Source organism: Pomacea canaliculata, linkage group LG7, assembly GCF_003073045.1.
Source record: "Pomacea canaliculata isolate SZHN2017 linkage group LG7, ASM307304v1, whole genome shotgun sequence".
NCBI lineage: Eukaryota > Metazoa > Mollusca > Gastropoda > Architaenioglossa > Ampullariidae > Pomacea > Pomacea canaliculata.
This window is the reverse complement of record NC_037596.1, coordinates 3,260,876-3,284,069: the sequence shown is the minus strand read 5'-3', so window position 1 is coordinate 3,284,069 and position 23,194 is coordinate 3,260,876. Positions and strand designations below refer to the sequence as shown.

The window sequence follows — 23,194 nt, the reverse complement described above, 5'->3', positions numbered from 1 at the left end:
AGTCATTGGTACCCAACGAAAACCACTTGACTGTCCTCGTCCCTGAACAGAAAGATAGAACTATACACACATATGTACTACAAGTATTCAACATCTATTCACTTGTTCTTATTCCAGCTGCACGCGGATTATAATTGCTGTGTGCAAGGCATGGCGGACTGATGTTAAGACGATTGACAACAGATCTTTGTCTTTATCTTTTCCGCATGTAAATAAATGCTCTGCTCTCTCTGTGTCTCGGTTTTGCAGTCCAAGTAGAAGTCTGTCATACCAGACGGCCATTTCTGCTGCATCAGGGGGATGTGTAGGATTTATCGCCTTGTCTTAATCACATTAGTATAATTAATGGTCAATGCTTCCTCGTTCCGTCGCTGCTGTCAAACCAGTCTCTACAGATATCTTCCTGTACATAGAGACAGTTTCAATAGCATCATTTTATTCATTTTATTAACGCAATGCAAAAAAAGCTCAAATATTATTTTTAAATAAATATCTTGTGGAGAGAGAACCCCAATATTATAATCGAGCTCATTATACGCAATTAATATGATCAAAAGTTAACCTACAGCTAAAACAAAGTATATAAACATACCTACATCATCTACAAACATGTAGCTGACCAATTATACACATACAATTTCACTTAATAAACAAAACTTGTCCATTATCTTGCTCATTATTTCTAGGAACTAAGACATGTCTAGACTTCGTTTGTATCAGTGTAAGTAATGCAACAAATCATTTTTAATTAAAAAATTTTGAATGTACACAAAAAGTTAGACATCAAATTTTTAAAAAAATGTCCACGTACCTACTTCCAGTCAGTGATACTTGTTCAGAAAATTGTAAAGATCCACGGATTAAGCCGATTAGGCTTCAATACTTCTCGTAGTCACTGATATCTCATGCGAGCTCACTCTCTGTACACGCTACAGTGAGAAACTAAAGGTAGGAGTAGGTTTTCAGTAAACGTGTCCATGTACTTTAGTGACGTCATGTTACTGATATTTTCTGTGTATGTTGATGAGGTTTGTATGCTGATTGTTATTCGCCAAGTATGTGGAATGTCTGAAAAGTGATAACCTCTTCCTACCTTTCCTCCTCTTTTTGGCTCTATAAACATAAATGATGATTCCTGTGACTACGGGCACGCCGATGACTGAGGCAGTGATAACACTTGTAAACAAAATCACTTGAAAGTTGTCGCTCTCGTTTTGGGGTTCGTCACCAGGGGGAGTCGTTCTCGCTGTCGTTGTTGTAGTTACTGTACCTGACTTCACTTCTGGTTTGTCCACTCCTCCGTCAGTCGGTGTAGAGGAAGGTTCAGTAGTGGAAGCTGTACCTTTAACAAAACAGTTGAGATTTAAATAGCAGTGAGCATTAATAGAAGTGTTCACAATCGTTTTGATGGTTCTTTCCAAAATCCAAAATCACAAACCATGCTTGAATACACAAACATCAGCATGTAAACACATACATAAACTTACGGTTCTCAATCTACTCACTAAAGACTTCAAAGTCGATGCTTGTTTTTTTGTCGATCTCAGATGATGTCAGCTCTCTCCACCTCCAGGTACACGACACTAAGCCCGTCTCGTTCATAAGTTGGAACATGCGCACCCAGCCTTTAGTGTCGGGTAAACAGTGACAGTCCTGGGAATCATCCGTTATACTGCAGGTCGTGTTCTCGATGAGAACCACACACACTATGACACTCGAGTGGCCTACACTAACGGACACCCTTATACGGAATACTTTTCGATCTTCCGGACACTTGGATGTGTTGAGGTTAAAGGTCATATTGACATAAGTGTTGTGTTCGACTCTGAGAGTTTCTTCTTGAGTCAGGCCTTCAAATTCCATGTATGCGCCTGTCGAAACAGAGAAGGAAGTAGCAAATATCGTGTCTAATTTACTTCAGCTAATTGCAGCCTCTTAAGCATGGACATGAACACACATCCATGTCAACACAAATACAAAAACGCGATCACAAGACACTCTCTCTCTCTCTACCTCTACCTCTACCTCTACCTCTACCTCTACCTCTACCTCTCTCTCTACCTCTCTCTACCTCTCTCTCTACCTCTCTCTCTACCTCTCTCTCTCTCACTCTGAAAAAATACTTACAATTCTCATCAGAAGCGAGAGATCCACAGGTCATCAGGGCGATCATCATTAGAGACACGCCATAAGCCAGACACTCGACCATTTTTTTTTTTTTTGAGGATATTATCGATGATCTGTAAAATCACAACTCGGAATTTAGTTTGATTGAACACAAAAAACAAAATTACCAAAAAATAATCAATCAGTACTTCTTTTTTTCCTTTTTTTTTTCTTCCCTTTTTACTTTTTCCTTCCTGTCTTTCTTTTTTCTCTCCTTTTCCTTTTTTTTTCAACTTTCACTACTCCTTCTTCTCTACTTGTATGTGAAGATGTGACACCAGTTTATAAGGCTGAGTTATCTCGGCGTGGTTTCTAAAGGAATAAAACACCAGCGGCTAGTTGAAGTAGTTCTTCCTCTTTCTCCTCCTACAACTACAACAACAACTGCTAAAATATTCGTTCTCTGAGACAGCAGTGACAACGTAGTGTGCAGAAAGGTTGTAAAATATCACCAGTGTGCCCACAAACCACGGCTACAATTAGTTTCGGACAGGACAACAAACTCGAAGTCTTCTCATGTAGTACTGGGCAACAAAGACACGCCCACTGGGGGAGGAGCTTCGTGACCACGTGACTGCTCTTCTAGCAGCTGCTCGGGCGTGCATGGTAACCGGAACAGGCGAGGGGTTTATTTTAAAACGATTACAATTTGAACAAAGTAACGAACAACGTGTAAAAATATTTTATTTTTGCTTTCTTCTTAGTCGTTGTCTTCTTCCTTACGAGCACCATTGCCATATTTATCGATGATATTATCGTTCTCGTCGTCGTGGTATACTTTTCTCTATCAGATTCATCGGTTTACATTCTACGGAAGTTTTTAGTGATGAATCCTCAGTTGTTGACTCGGTGTACAAGACCACAATTCAATTTCCTTCCACCTAATTCTTCTTGTACCTCTACTTCTTACACTGCTATATGCTGCTGACACTCCTGCTGTAGCTCCTCTTCTTTGCTGCTGCTTCCCACCAGTGTTCGTCTTATTCCGGAGGGAACTGTCAGAAAATGTTCTTCCTCCGAATTTTTACTGGTCGCACTGTTGATGGTGGAGTGCTCCAGGAACCCGGCTCATGTGCACACACTGAATGACGATCAACCAGATTTTGCTAATGAACCAATCCCTTGAGAAGGAACTTCCACGAGACATTTTTACCAGTCTTAAAGAGGGCCCTTCATTAAATTGAAACTTGATTTAGGGAAACTTTAGTAAACAATAGACCCTTTTAACAGATTTTAAGAAAGCCTATGTTCTATGCTGTGACATAGCATCTTAAGTATTTATATAGCAAGAAATTAAGTGGTCGTAGCCGATATCATTTTACAAAAGTACAAGACCTTCCTTCTTTAACTTTAATGTTTTACTCTGACCATGGAAGTTTCTGAAAAAATTTTGGGATTATCTTCCAAAAAAGTGACACAAAGTATATTACATACATACATGGAGAAAGAGAGAGAGAGAGACATAGATGGCTGGCAAATTTTGAATAATAACAGAAGAACCAAAATGCAAGTAAATGTATACTTATAAGTTATTATTATTGCTCAGCGGGCTTAAGCAATAATAACCATAATATGTGTATATTATACACAAAACAATCATCCAAGTATATACATATTTGTACATGTAAACGTGCAAACTCGCTAATTCGGGTGTCACTGGCATCTTACCGGATGAAACCCCGGTAGATGTTGAGGACCTAACAAACAAATCTGTTCTTATTTTCCTGCACATACTATGAGTCAAATTTTTATCTTGTACACTGCAGTTTCCGCTTCACTTATAAATAAAGGCTCTTAGTGTCAAAGCTTTTCTTTGTGTCTTTATTTCACAGTCCCGAATATGTTGCTCCGAAAGCTTTTTCTACTTATGCTGAGTGATCACGTGGGCACACCTCCTTCAGATCCCCGTTTCAGGGTGTCGTGCAACACTTAAACACTTTGTCCACCTCACAGTAGCATGGATGTCATGCCTTGACAGCTTCCTCACTCCGTCTGCTTGACTACTATCAATCCATCTTCTTCAAATGTCCTGTTTTGTCAAAAAACAATTAAAACATCTATTGCTCTCATTCATACTCAATGTGATACGATTAACCTCACATCTGCTTTTTATACAGAATATCGTGACACGAGAACTTTTGCTCATAAAAGAGAGCATAAAAGAAAAATTAATTTACAATATAAACTGCATTACATGAATATTTCCCTCTCAGACTATTTCTCTTGTGCTTGACTCTAGTGTCATTTGTTTATTCGGCGCCGTGACAAGTGCTGAGCAGTGTTTATGCTAGTGTAGATAACTCATAAACATATTAAACAAAGCATTTCAAATAAACTCAACACCAAAGAAAATAAATAATTCAAACCACTCACCTCAAGCCAATCCGACGATGCCGCCAAATGTTTCATCAAGAATAATTTCATCGACAAATTCTTAATGTGTGTTTGTGTACTTCAATGAAGTCATGATTGGATCATGTTCTATGTATGTCGATGATATAAAAGAATTTATTTTCTTGCGATGTTGATTATACAATATGAAGAAAAAATCGTAATTGTTATTGTGAAAGAAGTATCTCTCACCTACCTTTTATTCTCTTTTTGATTCTATGAACATAAATGATCATTGCTGTGACGAAAGGCACGCCGACGACTAAGAGAGTGATAATGCTTGTAAAGATAATCACTTGAAAGTTGTCGCCTTCGCTTCCAGTGTCGGCAAGCCTTGGAGAAGTTGTTTTAAAGCTAGTTGAACTTTCCTTGACAGTCTCGTCGACAGGGGAAGTAATATTCCTCGTTGTACTTGGAGTTATCGTGCTTGATGTTAAGTCTGGTTTGCTCAGCTCTCCTGTGGTCCGAGTAAAAGAAAGATTTTCCCTCGTCGTGTGGGGGCTAGAGGTACCAGTACCTTTAAAAGTTTGGCATATAATTAGTCGTCAACTTTATTATGCAAAAAGAAATGCAAAAAACACAGATTTACTTACTTAAAAATTTCACTTACTGTCTACATAGAATGTGATTTCTATTTTCTTCTGCAGATTCTCCCTAATTGAGTCGCTCAAACTCCAGATGAGGACACTGCGGCCGGACTGAGTGAATTGTCTGTACACAACAGCCGAGTATGTAGTACCGGGTAGACAGCCACAGTTCTCGGGGTCGGTACCGCTGCAATTCTCATTTTTGTAAACGATGTAGCAGATGGGTACATTTGATTCGCCATGACTTAATGACAACCTGACAAAATACTTTTCTGGAAAGTATGCGCAGTCAGATGTGTTGAGGTGAAAGGTCAAGTTGATGTAACTGTTGAGTAAAACATGGACAGGTTCTCTGTCTGTTAGGTCTGGAAACTCCAGGTCTGCACCTGTTGACAGTAACACAGCGGAGAGAATAGTGTCTAATCAGACTTAATGTATCTACGATATTTGCAGTAAATGTGTACTATATATATATATCCAATACAGTAGAAATAAGCTACTATAAAAGGCATAAACTTAAACATATTTTAAGCATATTCTATATCATTGACTGCAGCTCGAAGGAAGTGTCACATATTCGGTTTCGATTAAAATCATAAACACGCCAGCAACACTTGCTACACAAAGCCCTCCATTGACAACAAAACTCCCCGTACATGTGTGTTGTAAGGTGACTCCACCTTCGATCGCCATGGCAATCGTCATCAGGCACAGACAACAGGGCAGAGAGGTCTTCATTAGCTGAAACAGATTATCTGCCATCTGGTGAAAGAAAACCTATCACCCAATCATTTGTCAGAACGACAGATACAGAGAGTAAATACACAAACTTTCTAGGCAGCTCACTGATGTGTTCTACCATTAGCTTGAGGCAACGGTCCAAACGTCTGCTCTTAATTAATGTTTGTGAAAACGGAAGGAAGTGACTACTTTGCTGTCGATGTGGTTTGCACACACGTGACTAATCACAACTCCCAAATGTAATCTCATCTATAACAAGTTTCGGTTTCCCCCTTTCCTGGTAAGACTCATTTACAAGAAGGCAAATTAAATATTATGTTAGACTGTCAGTGAGTGTAGGAAAAAATGTTAAATAGTCGTCAACAATTTCTATTCTCAAAATAAAAGACCATGACCTGTCTAACCACTTTCTTGATTTCGAAAATTCTAAATGATTTTAAAGTTCAAAAGCAAATAAGACAACTAAGAGGAAAGAGATAAACTTAATTAAATACAGGTAAATTCGGTTGATCCTATTGACAAAGGTAACAGTAGAGACATACGCAGCACCTGTCTCTAAGTACCTGTATATGTCCCACAAACACAAGCCTCCTGTTCTCCTGGAACTCTGGACCAAAGACACCCCCCTTTGGGAGGAGCTTTCAGATCATGTGACCTAGCAGTTCCAAGTGTATGCATGCTAACCGGAACAAGCATGGTGTTTGATTGAAAGCGCTTATATCGTTTCTTATTTTGACATTTTTTGGTAGAAAACCTGCGACTGTTTAATGTGAGAAGTAATGTATGTCTAGATGGCTGAAGGATAAATGAAGCGGTCTGTAAGAAAAAGCAGCAAAAGAATTGAACTTTGACCTCTCCATCTCTCGGATTCTCCCTACAAGAAAAGATCTCTTCTCTATGTTTTTGGCATTCGAACTTAATAAAACTACATCTTGGAGTGCTAAGTCTGTTTATACCATTTTACACAATTTATTTGGAATCATGTGCGTTTAATGATAATGACTATGGTGAAATGGCTATTAAAACTTGTTTCGCTTAACAGGTTATCTCTATCATCGTCATAAAGAAATAGACCAAAACTAGCCATTCACTTGCGAGTTGCTATTTCCTCATCAAAATCAAAGAAATAAGATATTTAAAAGAAACATTTTCCTCAGATACCTCAACCAGCAATCACATAATTCTTGCATTCTGTATCTTAACCAGCACCAAAAAAAAACCTCAGAATAATAGCAATATTTATTTCTGCATAAAGCACGAACAACAAAGGTGAGTTTTACAGTTCCTAAGCAGAAAACTAAAAGAATACAAACAGAGAAGCATTGTCCTCCTGCTGAGCTACTTCCAGTAATGGGGACAAAATGAAGCCATCAGACAGGGCAGGAATTTGTTGGCCGGGGGTCAAATTCAGTTTCCGCTACACTTGCAAAGAAAAGCTCAAAGCTTTTCTTTGTGTCTTTGTTTTGCAGTCACGTGTATGAGGCTCTAAAAGCCGCCTTTTAGTATGCTACGTGATCACGTGGACACACGTCCTACAGATCCCCGTTTCCGGTGCCCTACTTAGACACTTTGTCTACATCGCACTAGTACAGATGTCAGGCCTTGATAGCTTGCTCACTCCGTCAGCTTGGCTGCTTTCAAACTATCTTCTTCACAAAAAATAGTCTGTAAGAGTCAACTGCCTTCCGGTCCGGACACCGTTGCTCCAACAAACCACTTGATTGTACTCTCCCCTGAACAGAAAGATGAAACCATGCACACATATGTACATACAACCATAGACAGGTATCAAACATTCATGCTCTAGTCCCAGCTGAACGTGCATCCTAACTTCTGAGGAAAGATGTTTAGAGGATTGACAACAAATCTTTGTCTTGTCTACAGAAATGTTCTCTCCTGTCTTGGCCTCCTTATCACTTGTGTCGCCAAGTAGATGTGTTTCCTCACAGATGACCGCTTCTGTTGCATGTGCTGTGTAGGATTTAGCCACTTTGTCTTCATCACATAGCTGGTCAGATACAATAGACATAATCTCAAATGTATTATCTAATAAAATTACTTTACACACGGACAACCAATCTTAATTAAATATAAAAAATAACCTTCAACAAGTAGAGGCTTTATGTTGGGAAGTTCAAGTGGCTGCTCACCGGGTATATAGAATGTGAAGGAATTGTTAAACAAAATGGAATAAAAGTCTGTTTCTACCTTTTCTTCTTCTTCTGGCTCTTTATGATTCCTGTGACTGATGTAAGTGTTCTCTTCGACTCTGACAGTTTCTCCTTGTGTCCGCCCTTCAAATTCCACGTCTGCACATGTCGAAACAGACAATAATGTAGTAGAAGTATAATATCTAATTAAGATGATTAACCTAATTAACCTGAACTCGGCTCTTAATACATGAGTGATGGACAGAAAGAGCTTAACTTTTGCTGATGAAACAGTTCTTTAAGGCAGGGCTTCGTAAACACGTGACCTTATTAATGACCAATGGACCCGCCGTGAAACTTGAAAATTAAAACCTTGAAATCAAAGCAATATTTGTAATGCTTATATTCCATCATGTTCTAACTTGAACCTTATAACAGATTTTGAGAAGGCATACTACTAAGCTATCTCCCGTGTGACACTTACAGCAAAAAATACAAATTTATAAACCTTTCCTACTTTTACCTTCATACTGAAGCCTTACCGTGGTGTTATCTCCCAACAACGATGCACACCTTTATTATCTATACAGAGAAAAATGATCTGGCAGATATTTGAACACACTAAGGAAAATCAAAAATACACATACAAGTTAATGTTTACTCATAAATTATTATCGTCGTCGTTATTGTTATTATTAGTGGTAGTAGCAGTAGTAGTAGTAGTCTCGTATATGGAGGCAAAAAAAGTGTGTGTGATCCATAAAATGTAATCATACACACATAAAAACATCAAGTATATACTCATGTTTAAGACAACTGTACTCGGCCATTCAAACCCCAGTTCTTCCGAAAAGAAGTCTAGTCATTAACAACATAGCGGTCCTCATTTCCCTGCACATACAATAAATCCAATTTTCAGTACAGCACAGTTTCCGCTTCACTTGTAAATTTAAAAAATCAAAGTTTCAAAGTTTTTCTTTATGTCTTCATTTTTTTGGTCACAGGTATGGAGCTCTGAAAGCCGCCTCTGCTTTTGCTGTGTGATCACGTGGACACATTTTTTCGGATCCCCATTTCAGGGTTTCTTGTAACACAAACGCTTTGTCTACTAGACACTAGCATGGATGTCAGAACTTTATAGGGTTCTTTGTCCGTCTGCTTCATTTCTGTCAAACCATCTCCTTCACAAGCCCTCTTCTGTCACAAAACAATTAAAACATCATTCTCCATAAACCTTACCCGTTTTCTCATTCATATTAAAACATGATAAAAAAAAAATAAGCAACCTCAAATATATGTACTTTGATTACACAATACAGAATATCCTGACGATAAATACTGCCACTAATATTACTTCTTTGACTTCTTTAATGCCATTTGTAATCTGTTCGCCATGACAAATCCTGAGCAGTGTTTGTGCTAGTGTATAAAACACATCAACTTATTAAAGAATCAAAAAAATACGTTCAATACACTAAACACCAAACAAAAATAATTCTAACACTCACCTCAAGCCGAAACGACGAGGCCACAAATATTTCAAATTCTTTGATTAAAATTCGCATCGACACTTTCCACTTTGACTGCTTCTAGCAATCTTCCAGACTGGGCGCGACCTAAGTATATATGTGTATATGTCTATGGCACAACTGGAAGCACATTCTTAATGTTTGTGTTTATTTACTTCCCTGATGTATTTTCTGAATTAAAATAGTTGCAGAAAAATCGTAATTTTTATTGTGAAAGAAATATGTGACCGCCTCCTTCTCCTACCTCTTATTCTCTTTTTGATTCTATTAACATAAATGATGATTCCTGTGACGAAGGCACGCCGATGACTATGGCAGTGATAATGCTTGTAAAGAAAATCACTTGAAAGCTGTCGCCTCGCTTTTGGTCTCGGAAAGTCCTGGCAATGTTGTTTTAATGCCAGTCCTATGTCTTCTTGCGGTCTCGTCCTCAGGAGAAGTAACATTTTTTGTGGAACTTGGAGTTACATTACCTAATGCACATCTGGTTTGCTCAGCTCTTCTGTGGTCCATGTAAAGGAAGAACTTTTCCCGGGGGGTCAGAGGTAACAGTACCTGTAACAGTCGGTATATCACGAGTCTTGAAATTTTATTGTGAGATAACAATCAACGTTATTGCATATGTTGTATTAGTTGATTGCACATTCCTATAAAATAGAATTGCAGCACAATTGAACTAAATTACTTGCATGCAAAATGAATTCAGAAATGCTTGAAGACATATAAGCACTCATGCACAGAGAGAGAGTTACTTGAAAACTTATTCACTTACTTTCTACAAGGAATGTGATTTCTATTTTCTTCTGTGATTGCTTCATGGTTGAGTCTTTCAACGTCCAGATGTACACACTACGGCCGGACTGAGTGAGTTGATGGTACAATAAGCCGAGACATATTATCGGGTAGACAGCCACAGTTCTTAGGGTCTACGATGTTGCAGTTCTCATTTTCATAAAAAGATGTAGCAGATGGGAACGTGTGATTCACCTTGTCTTAATGACAACAAGACAGAAAACTTTTCTGGAAAGTATGTGCAGTCAGATGTGTTGAGGTTAAAGGTCAAGTTGACGTAACTGTTGACTAAAGCATGGAGAGGTTCTCCGTCTGTGAGGTCTGGAAACTCCAGTCTGCACCTGTTGACATTAAGGCAGCGGTAAGACAGCTGATTATAATGATAAAAAATGTATGGACATAGATACGCGTTTGCTTGTTTGTTTGTTTGTTTGTTTGTTTGTTTGTTTGTTTGTTTGTTTGTTTGTTTGTTTGTTTGTTTGTTTGCCTAAAACCACATACACCAAACACGTGAGCAACACATGCTACACAGAGCTCTCCATTCACAACGAAACTTCCCGTACACGTGTCTTCTGATACGACTCCACCTTCGGTAACCATGGCAATCGTCATCAGACACAGACAGCAGGGCAGAAAGGTCTTCATTAGCTGAAACAGATGATCACCATCGTGTGAAGAAACTCTGGCACCTAGCTTGTCAGAACAACAGATACAGAGGCAGTAGAGTACCCATGCTTTACAGGCAGCTCAGCAAAGGTTGTGACAACAGGCCATCCAACTGTCCTTAATATTGGATGTACGGACGGAAGTGACTAAACAAGAGGTGGAGCTTTGTAAACACGTGACCCGTCTGTATAGATCGGGGAAAGCGTGTGGGGCTGAATGGACCCCCTGGTCTTGATGCAGGGGACTGCAGTAAGTTTCTCATCGGTGAAGAGAGGATTCTTCGCCAAGAATTAGTTTCAAAAAGAGATGATCCAGACCTTGATCGTCTTCTTGAATCACACAAAATTAACGTTGATTATAAGAAACAAACATGGATGTATGTTTAATAAACATTTCATAAACATATATCATTATTATTAACCAAAGATTTTTTTTCTCTGAAGAACAGATATATTCATAATTTTTAGATATCTCACCGAGAAAAATATGGTATGTATACGGTACCAGTGCTAAAACTAAAAGCTTTATCCCTAAAGTCACAAAATCTTTAGTTTTTTCCTGTCGTTTACATCCCAATTCTTGAACAGATGAGACTGGTCGTCTCAAGGCAACAATCACACTTCAGTTTACTTCCGTGCTGAGGAAGTCAACATTCAAAAATAGTCCGGTGATATTATTTTGTAGAGAGAATTCGACAAGACAAAGATCAATTCTTCTGCCAATTTCTTTTTAAAGACATCTTCATTCTTCTTTCATTCCTCTATTTATACACTTTGAGCAGCTTACATTTAAGAGACGTGGGCTTTGTCAATGTCTATCAATAAGAGGGAAACAATGACAAATATTAAGTGATTTCAAACAAACATCACTCTTGTTTCCGTTGGCATACCCGTGGAGCTGTTGTCAATACAGTCACGTGGTCACGAGGAAGCTGCGATGGTCTGACCAGCCATGCTAATGCTAACTAATGAGAACAAGGTGGCTAAGTACTACTCATCATCCTCATGCAGTACAAACGGCAGTCCGGAGTGACAAAGTTCTACTTAGCGAAACAAGGACTGCGAAACTATGGCTTCAGAGAAGAAAGAACATTTAGTTGTTTGTGGAAAAGACAAAGACAATCTGTTGTAATCGTCTGAATATCTTTCCGCCCGACCAGACACACAGCAGTTAGGATGCACGTGCAGCTGGGATTAGAACAAGTGATCACGCAGAAAAATCAGAAGCGGCTTTCAGAGCTACATACTCGGGACTGCGAAATAAAGACAAAGAAAAGCTTTGACATTTTGAACCATTATTTATTAATAAAGCGGAAGTTGCAGTGTTTAAGATAGAAATGTTGACTCATTGTATGTGGGGGAAAATAAGGACAGAATTGTTGCTAATACCTATACTCCTTTATGGAGAACCGGGACTTAGGCAGCTGAGAATCAGGGAAGTGCTTTAATGTAGCAACAAAAGAATTGTTTCGTTCGTAAAATCTTCTCCTTCATCACCATGCAGTATGTGGACTTGAGCAGGATTCCTAAAGCACGCCCTCTGCACTAGGGCAACACTTCAGCTTGCCTGGCCGTCCAGTAAAAATTAGCAGGAGGACGGTTTCCAGCTGCCTCTGCAGATATTCAGAGGTGGAGACAGAGCAAGAGTAGGAGTATGAGAATTAATAGCAGTATGAGAAGTAGCGGTACAAGAAGTACTAGGTAAAAGAATGTTAACTTGTGGTCTTGTTTTGCCGAGTCAGCAACTGAGGCTACATCACTAAGATCTAGCAAACAAATGTCACAGAGAGAGAAAAAAATACCACGACGACAAGAGCGACGACATCATTGATAAAGATTACAGTGGTCATGACAAATAGACAACAAGGACAAAGAGCTAAGTAAAAATAGTAGAAGAAGAAATATGTCTTTCGCATTGTTTCTTCTTGTTGTTGTTGTTGTTGTTGTTGTTGTTGTTGTTGTTGTTCTTCTTCTTCTTCTTCTTCTTCTTCTTCTTCTTCTTCTGCATTAATTGACGATTTGTGTTTTTTCAGATCATCGATGATCTCATCGAAAGAAATGGTCACGCGTCTGGCTTGTGGCGTGTGTCTGATGACGATCGCCATGTTGACTTGTGGAGACCTCGCTTCTGATGAGAATTGTAAGCGGCGTATTTTTCATAAGTACAATGAGATATAAAAATGTAACTAAAAAATCTAAACATTCTCCCTGTTGTGTATCGACAGGTGCAGACCTGGAGTTTGAAGGTTTCACAAATGGAGACACTGTCCGCTTAGAACAGTACTCTCACATCAACGTGACCTTTCACCTCGACACCTCAAAGTGCCCGGACTCTGTAGACTCATTCTTCATGAAAGTGTCATCGAAGGAGCATAGCTTCGCGACTGCATCATCATCATAAACAAACAGAACTGCAGTATCGCTGATGAGTTTAACTGTCAGTGCCTATCAGACCCTGCAGGCTGGGTCCGCATGTCCAGGCACCTCAACGTGTCCGGCCAGGTGCCGATCGTCTGGAGGTGGAGTGAACGGGGGTCAAAGAAAGGCCAGGGTAACGCCAGCCTCGTGTTCGACGTCTTTGGTGAGTAGACTGATCATCGATAGATGTTTCATGTGCATGTTATATGCATAAAAAATTTGGTAGTAAGGCGAGGGAGACATAAGGGTGTATGTGTGTATGTGTTCTCGTGCGTACATCTGGACGTACGTTTGTGTAAATGGCGGTTGAAATCTGACAGTTTGTGTGATTGCTTTTACATGCATGCATGATTATCTTTCGTGTGCAATTCAATCCATGGAAGACACTGCGTTTTTCCCTTGACGACATCTATTCGTACGTATTTGTATTTATGTATGTTGTTGTTGCTGCTGTTGTTGTTGTGAAACTTTCATTCTAATACCATTTCTGGTAAGAATACACAGTGGCTGGCTTTTGTTGACAACTGTCTTTAACTGTAAACACGCTATTTTCATACAGAAAAGAAAACTGTCTTCCAATGGGATGGTAAGTGCTACAAATTTAATTAAATGATTAACACAAAGACTGTATATAGTTACAGAATGATTGATTATCTAAAGTGAAAATTGTGTGCAAATATATAAATGTTAATGTTTGAAAATGTATTTGTGAGGATGAGTGTCTGAATGTGTGTTTGAGGGACAGAAAGGGTAAAAGAGAATAAATTAATCATTATATAAAATGGATGTATAAAAAAAATTAAATTACATTATTTTTGTTTAAAGATCAGGGAACTAGTCCAACTACGCTAAATGAAAAATGTTGGTTTCAATTCTGTGTTCTACGTGTGCGAGAGATGGAAATTTAGAACTTTTCACTTTTTGAACTGGTCAACTCGTCGACCCCACAATTACTTGTTGTATGCAGTTGGATACAGAACCTTTGTAAACACGAAACCTTAAAGATTTACCCAGCTGGTCTTAGTTATAAACAGATTCTGGTAGGTAAATATAACATAGTATAAATTTTGTTAATTTCCGCGCCCAAAAAAATAGCCGTTTATTTATCGTCTAATTTCACAATCAGTGATTTACACCCATAGCGAGACCTGCGAAATCCCGTACACGCGCGCGAATAACGTGTGACGTCACAACCGGTGCGTCCATGCTGTCTCGGTAAGCATGTAACGGCCAGACAGGAGCAATACATCAGGTTAATCAGATGATCTTCATCTGTCGTGAAACGCCGTTCTTTAGCCTCGAGCCTGAAGATTGCGGAGGTTAAAAACACTTTATGCTCCGGCAGCAGACGACATTTTACTTCACAACATCACATGGTAAGTATCGTTGATGCCTGATTACTATTTCTGTTTGTCCGCTTACTGACTGTTACAAAACCCTTAAGTTTACATCTGTGATAGCGACCTTAGTGTCAGGCGGTATACCCAAGGTCGACACTGTCAGAATAATCTCCCCTTGGCTCCTTTGCACTATAACTGGTGTATCTGATCTTCAGAAGCCCAACATCTGATTAACCCTTCTTCCTCTAAGTGGCATGAGCTCTGGCGTGCTCTGAGCAGGCCTCGAGATAAAGAAACGAAAGTATGGCATTGCTCTCGTTAAAAGTCCTCTTCCGAACTGTCTTCCACTCAGAGACACTGGTTTAAACTTTAATAAGAAACTCATCCGGTGGGAGGATGAAAAGAGTTCTGGTAGATGTGACGCGATTGCACTAGTTTGAGGCAACGATTTAACAAAAAAAGACTGTAGCATAAATCTCTCGATTTATAAATACTTCAACCGACCAATTTGTTATTAAATTCAACTCAAGTCCTTATTTTTTAGGCAAAGAATAAAAACCTCAAGCAGGAAGATCATTTAAGTCAAACAACAACACATATCTACAGTTTCTTTTTTTTACTCTGAAATATATTTTGTCATATTGGTACCATCTTCATCGTGTCATTACAATGGAATCGCTATGTCATTCATTTCTCCAAAAAAATTATAAAATTATTCAGCAAATCAAAATGAGTGATAAAACTAATCAAGGGTATTAATTGAAAATTAATTCAAAAGCAGGAAGTTGTTAACCAAAGACCATATTCTTCCTTGTTCTTGACTCTCCCAGTGCTAAATCATGGAAGTAATACGAAATCTCTTCCTTCGGGTCAAAGTTCATTTCCAATGAGAACTCGCTTCCTTTACTTGTGGCGATTCGACTTCAAAACAGCGGGCCATAAATCTTGTGTTTCTTGAATACTCTACGTGCATCTTCGCCAGGATCTATTGTACTTACCACTATTATCGATAACATCATCGATGTAATGAGCATCCTTGTGCATTGTTACACGTGTCTTCTGCTGGTCGCCATGGTGACGCAAAGCGTCTTTGGTTCAAATGAGATGTGTAGGTGGATATTTGCACTGTGGTCACTGTGGACTGTTAGTCCCATGCAGTTGGTGCTGCATGATGCACATAAGTGTCTTCTTCATGGAGCCTAGGCTAGGAAACACATGAAACACATCTTTAAAAGTATAACTATTACAGTGTTACTAGGAGGCATATAGTAAAGTAGGTTGGTAGGTAGGTTAGGAAGTATGTTGTGTGCTTGTATGTATGTTTATAGATAAATGTGTGCATGTATGTATCTATTAGGTATGTACATTGCTGTTATATAATTTTTTTGTCAATAGGTACAGTCATAGAGTTTCATGAATTCAGCGATGGAGATATTGTCAAAGTTCAACAGAATAGTTTCTTTGACGCCACCTTTTACCTCAACGCGTCAAAGTGCAGGCATTCTCCGGACTTTTTCCGGGTCAAAGTGCTCTATTCCCAAGAGAATTTTTCTGTGGACGTCTGCAATGTCATCTTTCAACATCACATCTGTCACATCACGGACATGTCTTCATTTTGTTTTTGTAAGAACGACTCAAAGAAGTCAGTCCGACTGTACAGAGAGTTCAAAGTGTCCGGCAATGTTTCTTATATCTGGAAACTGAGCGAATCACCCTACGGCCATGTGCAGAAAAAGGCGCAAATCACATTTGATGTAGTGAGTAAGTAGTTACATTGTGTTTTGCTACCTGATTGTTTTAATTTCCCCACATGTGTTTATGAGTGACCGAATGGTGTGTGTGTCGGAAGGTATGTGTAGGAAGCTGTGTGTGTGTGTAGGAAGGTATGTGTTTGGGCATTTAGATTGTACTTAGATACTTACATGGCAATGCAGTTGATCCCGGATTATGTGTTTACTGTCTTTAAATGTAAACAGGTAACCCTCAAAAAGAAAAAACAACTGCTGCTCTTCAAAAGGCTGGTAAGAGCGAAAAGTTCAGCTAAACGCTTAACTAAAAGATAGATGTATTATTAATAATATTAATAGACTGATTTAATGATCTAGGATTTAAAAAACTAACTTTAACACAAAGGCACAAGGAAGTTCAAATCCTATTTGATGTAGTTTGTTCTGACATTGTATTTCCCTGGTGGCTTGTTTCTATGCAGTCACATGTATCATTTAAAGGTATAAGTAAGGTAGCTAGTAGGTGTTTGGGTGTGTAAAGTTGGGTATTTGTATTCTATTTTAGCACGTAAAGAACAATGGAATAAATAATAATTTACGTTTAAAACTCTGTAAACAGGAAGCTCTTATAAAGAAGAAACAACTACTGTCATTCAACCAACTGGTAAGCAATATGGTTACTTCAATTGATTGATTGATTGATTGATTGATTGATTGATTGATTGATTGATTGATTGATTGATTGATTGAAACCGCGGGATTTGTGTATGGTAAACCGCGAGAACTGTGTACGCAGAGAACTTTTAAGCCTATTTTGGCTCACACTACAGTTGTTCAGTTCACCACTTACATTCCTTTCGTAGTCCAAAAATTTGAGCGGAAAGAGTTGAGAACGATTGTATTATTGCTTGAGCCCATCTCTATATTTTGGCTTTTTGAAGATTGTTTTGAAAATAGAACAAGAGGAACAAACATTAGAAGATTTTTCTGCTACGAGATTTCGATGGTAAATCAAGTCAGTGGAAGCCATGCCAACAAGGGAGACAACGTAGAATGTCCTTAAACTGATGATGGAAATTCGAAATAGGAAATAGCTTCCTGATGTGTGTCTCTGTAGTATCCAACTGCTCGTATCAGGGACGTAACAATGGAGGAAGTATTCGAAATAACGAGCTGGTAACAGACCAATCAACAACGACCCTGCTGTGACATCATCATGGAGGACGTGGAGTGGTGTTGTCACTGGAGCTGGTGATCTTTGATGACGTTTGTGCTGGATGTTTAAAGTGTCTGAAAGTGAGATTCGAAAAAGTTGGGTTTCAAAGATCAGGAGTCAGATTAACTGTATGGTAAATGTCGATTAAAATCATCAGACACAGTAGGGACAGAGTAACATTTGATCTATGTCATAGAGGTAAAAATGTACTTTAGAAGATCCATAATGGAGAAAGTGGTTGATGTTACTCTTATCAAAAAGAATTTAAAGATTATTGATTATAAGGAACCACTCTCATGGTTAAAGTTTTTACATATTTCTGGCAGAATGGTTTACTGTAATGCAAAATTGCTGAAAAATCATTGCTTGTTTTCTTATTCATTCTTATGCAAACTTCTGAATATGAGATGTCATACCTTCTTAGAATAACAGTAAATCAAAAATATGTGTGCAAATCATAATTTAGATAGAAATGTCTATCTACTAGATTAAATATTTGTGATGATAATGATGCTGTCAGTCTTTGCTGTAGTACAATGGATACAGATATAAACAATATGTCATGTCAAGTTCGCCAAGCTGCACTCAATCAACAAGTTGTTCTACCTTCTCTACCTCGTTTTCTCAACCTGCAGACGTCCAGCAACGCTCCACCGGTGACTGCTGCCGATGATGTGTTACCATGACAACGTCTCAGGATCAGCATTTAATTACTCCTTTTCAACCGTATATGTGTATGTGCTTGTGTGAAAAACGATTCCGATTCAAAACTGAATTCTCAGTCATAGCCTCAAATGTCAAGCTTTTCTTACCGCGCCTTATGACTGACTTTAGGGCGGAAATCCAAATAATTGTCTTTGCCCTTTTCGATGGTCAACACATGAAAGAGGTACATGAGTGTGGGGCCCGAAGAGGGAAATTTTCTCTTTATACAATGCATTTTGTTCTTATAAAATTGATATTTCTAGGGCACTGATTGGTTGATCTTTGACCTTCTTGCCCCATATGCAAATGAGCCAGCCTTGTTCCGTATGCATTTCAACTCTGTAGTTACAGAATTCATTATATTAATATACAATTGAAATGTGTAGCTAGAATGCATTCTGTAGCTACAGAATGGAATTGGATAGCAACTTCTGAGTATAACATAAATGAAATTCTTTGGTTTTTTTCTCTTTCTCTCTCTCTCTCTCTCTCTCCCCCCCCCCCGCTATAGAATGCAATCTATACGTATAGAATGAAATGTATAAATATAGAATGTATTATATACGTATAGAATTCTAAAATTCTATCAGTATAAAATGCATTGTATAGCTATAAAGAGAAAATCAGAGAAAATTCCCCTCCTGGTGCCCCAAACATGAGCTTGTCTTTCTTCTCTTTTTATTCATTCTGAATTATTTATTAGTTCGCTGGGGAGATGAAAACATAACTATGTTTTACTATTGAGATTTTCCGCATTCTTATTATAACTACTTTTTTCTAACTGCATCGTTCTCAAATATGGTAATGGATGCTGGGTTTGTTATAAAATTGTGAGCTTTGATTAATACTGTTTTCTTTAAAATAAAATATTAAGATAAAGTGTTAATAGTAATATATTATTTTATTCCAATTACATGTTTTATCTTGAATATATTTTGGCTACTATATTTGCAGAATAAATTAAATTTTCTCCGTGAGTATTTTCACTCAGGAACATCGATGAGTCTGAGGACAGCTTTTTCTCTGTCATCACTTTGCGGTGTCCTTCCATCTTTGATGTGCCTTCTTCATTTTTCACTTCCTTCAAACACCCTCGTGCTTGCATTTAAGCCAGTAAATGTAGCTCGTGCGTTTTAACGACTAGTGGAGTAGAAAGCTTGTTGTAATAACTAGGTAAAGCTGAGTGCAGTATATTATTTCTCCAGCTTAGGGTAATATCTATCTTCTGGTATCGTGATACACTCTGATACAAATCACAATGCACACAAAGAGGTCAAAATTGTGAGGTCAAGATTGAGTTCTAAGTTGTCAGTTTAGCTGCCAACAGCAGGCGCGCCTTCCGACTCGGACATCATTAATGTCATTGTCTGCTGCCTGAACAGGAAAATGAAACCAAGCACACACACACATATATATACAATTATAGACAATTGTTAATGCTCTTGTCCTAATTCCAGATGCCCGCGCATCTTAACTGCCTTGAGTCTGATCCGGAGGAGGAAACTTCATGCGATTGACAACAGACCTGTCTTTATATTTTCCATGAATAAATGTATTATCCTCATTTTGTCCCCGTCTCGCAGTTCTTTTGTCGGGAGGTATACGTTTATCTTATAGTGTGGCTGTCTCTTCTGCATTAGGGGGATGTGCACGATTTAACCGTCTTGTCCTCTTTACATTAGTATGGCTGGTCAGACCTTTGCAGCTTACTCAATCCATCACAGCTGTCAAATCTTTTCCAACAGATCCCTTGCTTTACCAAGAACCAGTTTTAATGGTATATGTCCCACTTAACGCAATGCAAAATAATCTCAAATATTATGTTATAAAATTATCCAATAAACAGTATTCTGCACACAGAATCTCAGTTAATATCATCAAAAATTAACCTTTCACTAAAACAGCTTCGCGACCAAATATAAGCACACTGCATTATGTGCAAACATGTAACTACACATTCATACACATACAATTTCAGATATTCAATTTTCTGCTATATTACACATTATTTATAGTCTGCACTAAAACATGTTTCTAAACAACGTTCTTATCAGTGTAGACAACGCAACACCATTGTTTTTCAAAATATTTCTAATACATACACAAATTTAGACACGAAAAAAATATTTCCACTACGCACCTCTAGTCAGTGACTCTTGTCCCGTAAATTGTAAACATCCTCGGATAAACCTGATTAAGCTTCGTTATTTATCGCAGTATGCGAGATCAGTATCTGGACACGCTTATGTTTTGTGTGTATGTTTTGTTCTGCTTATGAAGAGAAGAATATAAAAAATAATAATTCAGAAAAAATTTAAATAGAAAATAAAGAGTACAGCTAAGCCAGAAGAACCTGTTTTCTTGGGAAGACCTTGATATAATTATAATACAATCAAACAGGAAGCTTACTACCGATGTTTTGTTGTTTGTAAAGTGAAAGAACACGTGGCAAGATAGACAATGTGTATGCTTGTATGGTGTGTGCTTTTTGGGTATGACACTACGCAAGAGATGTGATCTAGTGATCATTACATATCGACAACTTACCGAGAGGTGTGCAAGCCCGTTAGATATAGAATGTGCATCAATTGTTCGGGAACACTCACTCCCTTACTCATCCACCCACCGACTCACACTCACTTGCATAACCCATAGTAATTGACTACTATGAAGGCATAATTATGAGCATATTCTATGTTATTGAATACAACTCTGTAGAAGTGCTACACACATCAAACACATCATCTACACTTGTTACAGAGGCTTCCCGTCTTTTCTCAGGTTTCTTAGCCGGCGGTAAAAATGGCAATTGTCATGTGACACAGGCAGCACAGCAGACAGTTCATCATTACCTAAAGTATTACTTACATTATGCACAATCGGGTGAAATAAACCTCTTGTTAGAACGAAAGATGTAAAAGCAGCAGAAGACTCCAACTTTACAGGCAGCTCACCGAAATTCTTCTCCCGCAAGGGTGTGGCAACCGGCCGGATGTCTACTATTCAAATTTGCGATACGGACGAGAGTAACTATTTCGTTGGTGATGTGCTAGAGCAGGGGTGGGCAATTAATTTTCCCAAGGGGCCGGATGATGAGAAACTGAGATGGTTCTAGAGGCCGGACTAATATAGTTTAACTCAGTTTTACCCAAACTGTATATATAGTTATATTTACTGTGGGCGGCCAGCGGGGGCCGGGTCAGAGACAGGAGGCGGCCGGATCCGCCCGCGGGCCGGCGTTTGCCCAGGTCTGCTAGAGCAGTTTTCCTGGTGGCAGTAGAGAAACTAACGCTCCCTTATATGGCTTGCCAGCACCTCATCAATGGGCGGAGAAGGGGAACAGTTTGGTTTAAAGTAATTACCTCCCACACCTAATCATTGGTAGTGACAATGGGACAATGACAATTCTTTGACAAACACAATGAAAATTTTTATAACAAGAGGTAAAATAAGCAAGAAAATGCCATTTTTCCATAGTCCTCGCCCTTCACAGGGAAAGAATAAGCTAGTTAAATAATTTTGTACATTTAGTATAGATATAATATACAGATAAACTAAGATTATCGTCTTCTTACTCTTCTTCTCACCAGAACAACATATGGCCACAGACTTTTAGTTATTGTGCAGCGAAGAATGAACTCTCTCCCTTCCATACCCGCCACCTACCACTATTGAATCCTTTAAAACATGCACTGAAAACTAACCTCTTCCGTAAACATTACTCCTAACACCTTTCCCCATAGAGCCAGTCCTTTGTCACACCCTTCCTTTTGCACATGTCGTGTTACTCTCAGCTCTTCTTGTTATTTTGTTCTTCTTTGTGTTTTCTGTAGGTTTGATTTTTATTATTCGTTTATACTTGTCCATGTTTCGCTCTTGTTCTTAAGCGCTATATACATACTTTCTTTGTTGGCAGTACGCGCTTACAAATTTTGCATTTATTGTTGTTGTTGTATTATATCGATGAGATGGGAAAGTTGACAGTTATTGTACACACCTGTTAGAGTGAGATGGGAGAGTTGAACAGGTATTGTACACATATCTGTTCAGCGTGAGGTGGCGATGAGGTGGAATTTCGTCGAAGAAGAAGATGACATGGAAGTTGACAGTCCACTTCCTCCGCGTACTGCGGGACTTAATCTTGATGAACCACTCTAATGAGCTGGAAGGACGCCATCTTAGTTGACCTTGTAGACGATCGCAAGTCCAAAGGTTCCAGAAGGCGGTCATATCAGCTATCGGCGGAAACCTTTTCACAACTGTTGCCAAGGAACCACAGCATGTGAGCAGCCTTGTGTTCTTACGATTCGATATGTGTTTAAATTAGGTGTTCTTACAATTCTGCACATGTTTATTGTGTGTAATATTGCAGTGCTGTATTTCTTATACGGGTTATGTGAAATATATAATGTGTATTTTATGTGTGTAGTGTTGTAGGGCTGTAGTAGTGTAGTGATGATAGTATTGTAGAATGTGCATGGTCGGCTTTGCGCTGACCGAAGACAAATACGAGCACCGTGTTTGAGCTCTCCTAAAAATTCGTCCAACAAGCCAGTTAGGGAGATAGATGAGCGCTCTAAAGCTCTAAAGCTTGTCGATCAAGCGCTAGGGGCCCTAACCCTTAAGATCGGCCTCAGTGTGAATTCTCACCCTCCGCTGCTTCTCATTCCTCGCCCATTCCGACTTTATGTACCGGGTTTCCTCCCTGGTGCGCCTGCTTGCTCCGTGTCCGGCGGTTACCGATATGATGATGATAATTGATTTTCT

General features: G+C 38.8%; 1 protein-coding gene and 2 long non-coding RNA genes across 3 annotated transcripts; 1 reads left to right on the top strand and 2 right to left on the bottom strand.

Moving 5' to 3' along the window:
• Nucleotides 1-60: 60 nt before the first annotated feature.
• On the bottom strand, nucleotides 61-6,045 carry LOC112568692. The gene is made up of 5 exons (XR_003100147.1): nucleotides 5,801-6,045; nucleotides 5,168-5,530; nucleotides 2,128-5,074; nucleotides 1,506-1,871; nucleotides 61-1,342 (listed from the first exon to the last, which is right to left on the bottom strand). It is a non-coding gene; the product is annotated as an uncharacterized LOC112568692 (long non-coding RNA).
• Nucleotides 6,046-9,372: 3,327 nt separating this feature from the next.
• Nucleotides 9,373-11,099, bottom strand: LOC112568693. The gene is made up of 3 exons (XR_003100148.1): nucleotides 10,920-11,099; nucleotides 10,337-10,697; nucleotides 9,373-10,119 (listed from the first exon to the last, which is right to left on the bottom strand). It is a non-coding gene; the product is annotated as an uncharacterized LOC112568693 (long non-coding RNA).
• Nucleotides 11,100-12,404: 1,305 nt separating this feature from the next.
• LOC112569255 lies at nucleotides 12,405-21,475 on the top strand. The gene is made up of 8 exons (XM_025246995.1): nucleotides 12,405-12,722; nucleotides 13,055-13,161; nucleotides 13,247-13,602; nucleotides 13,999-15,887; nucleotides 16,175-16,536; nucleotides 16,756-16,800; nucleotides 17,126-17,170; nucleotides 19,885-21,475. The coding sequence occupies exons 4-8, from the start codon at nucleotides 15,806-15,808 to the stop codon at nucleotides 19,942-19,944; spliced, it is 594 nt and encodes a 197-aa protein (XP_025102780.1). The 5' UTR covers nucleotides 12,405-12,722; nucleotides 13,055-13,161; nucleotides 13,247-13,602; nucleotides 13,999-15,805; the 3' UTR covers nucleotides 19,945-21,475.
• The last annotated feature ends 1,719 nt before the right edge of the window (nucleotides 21,476-23,194 follow it).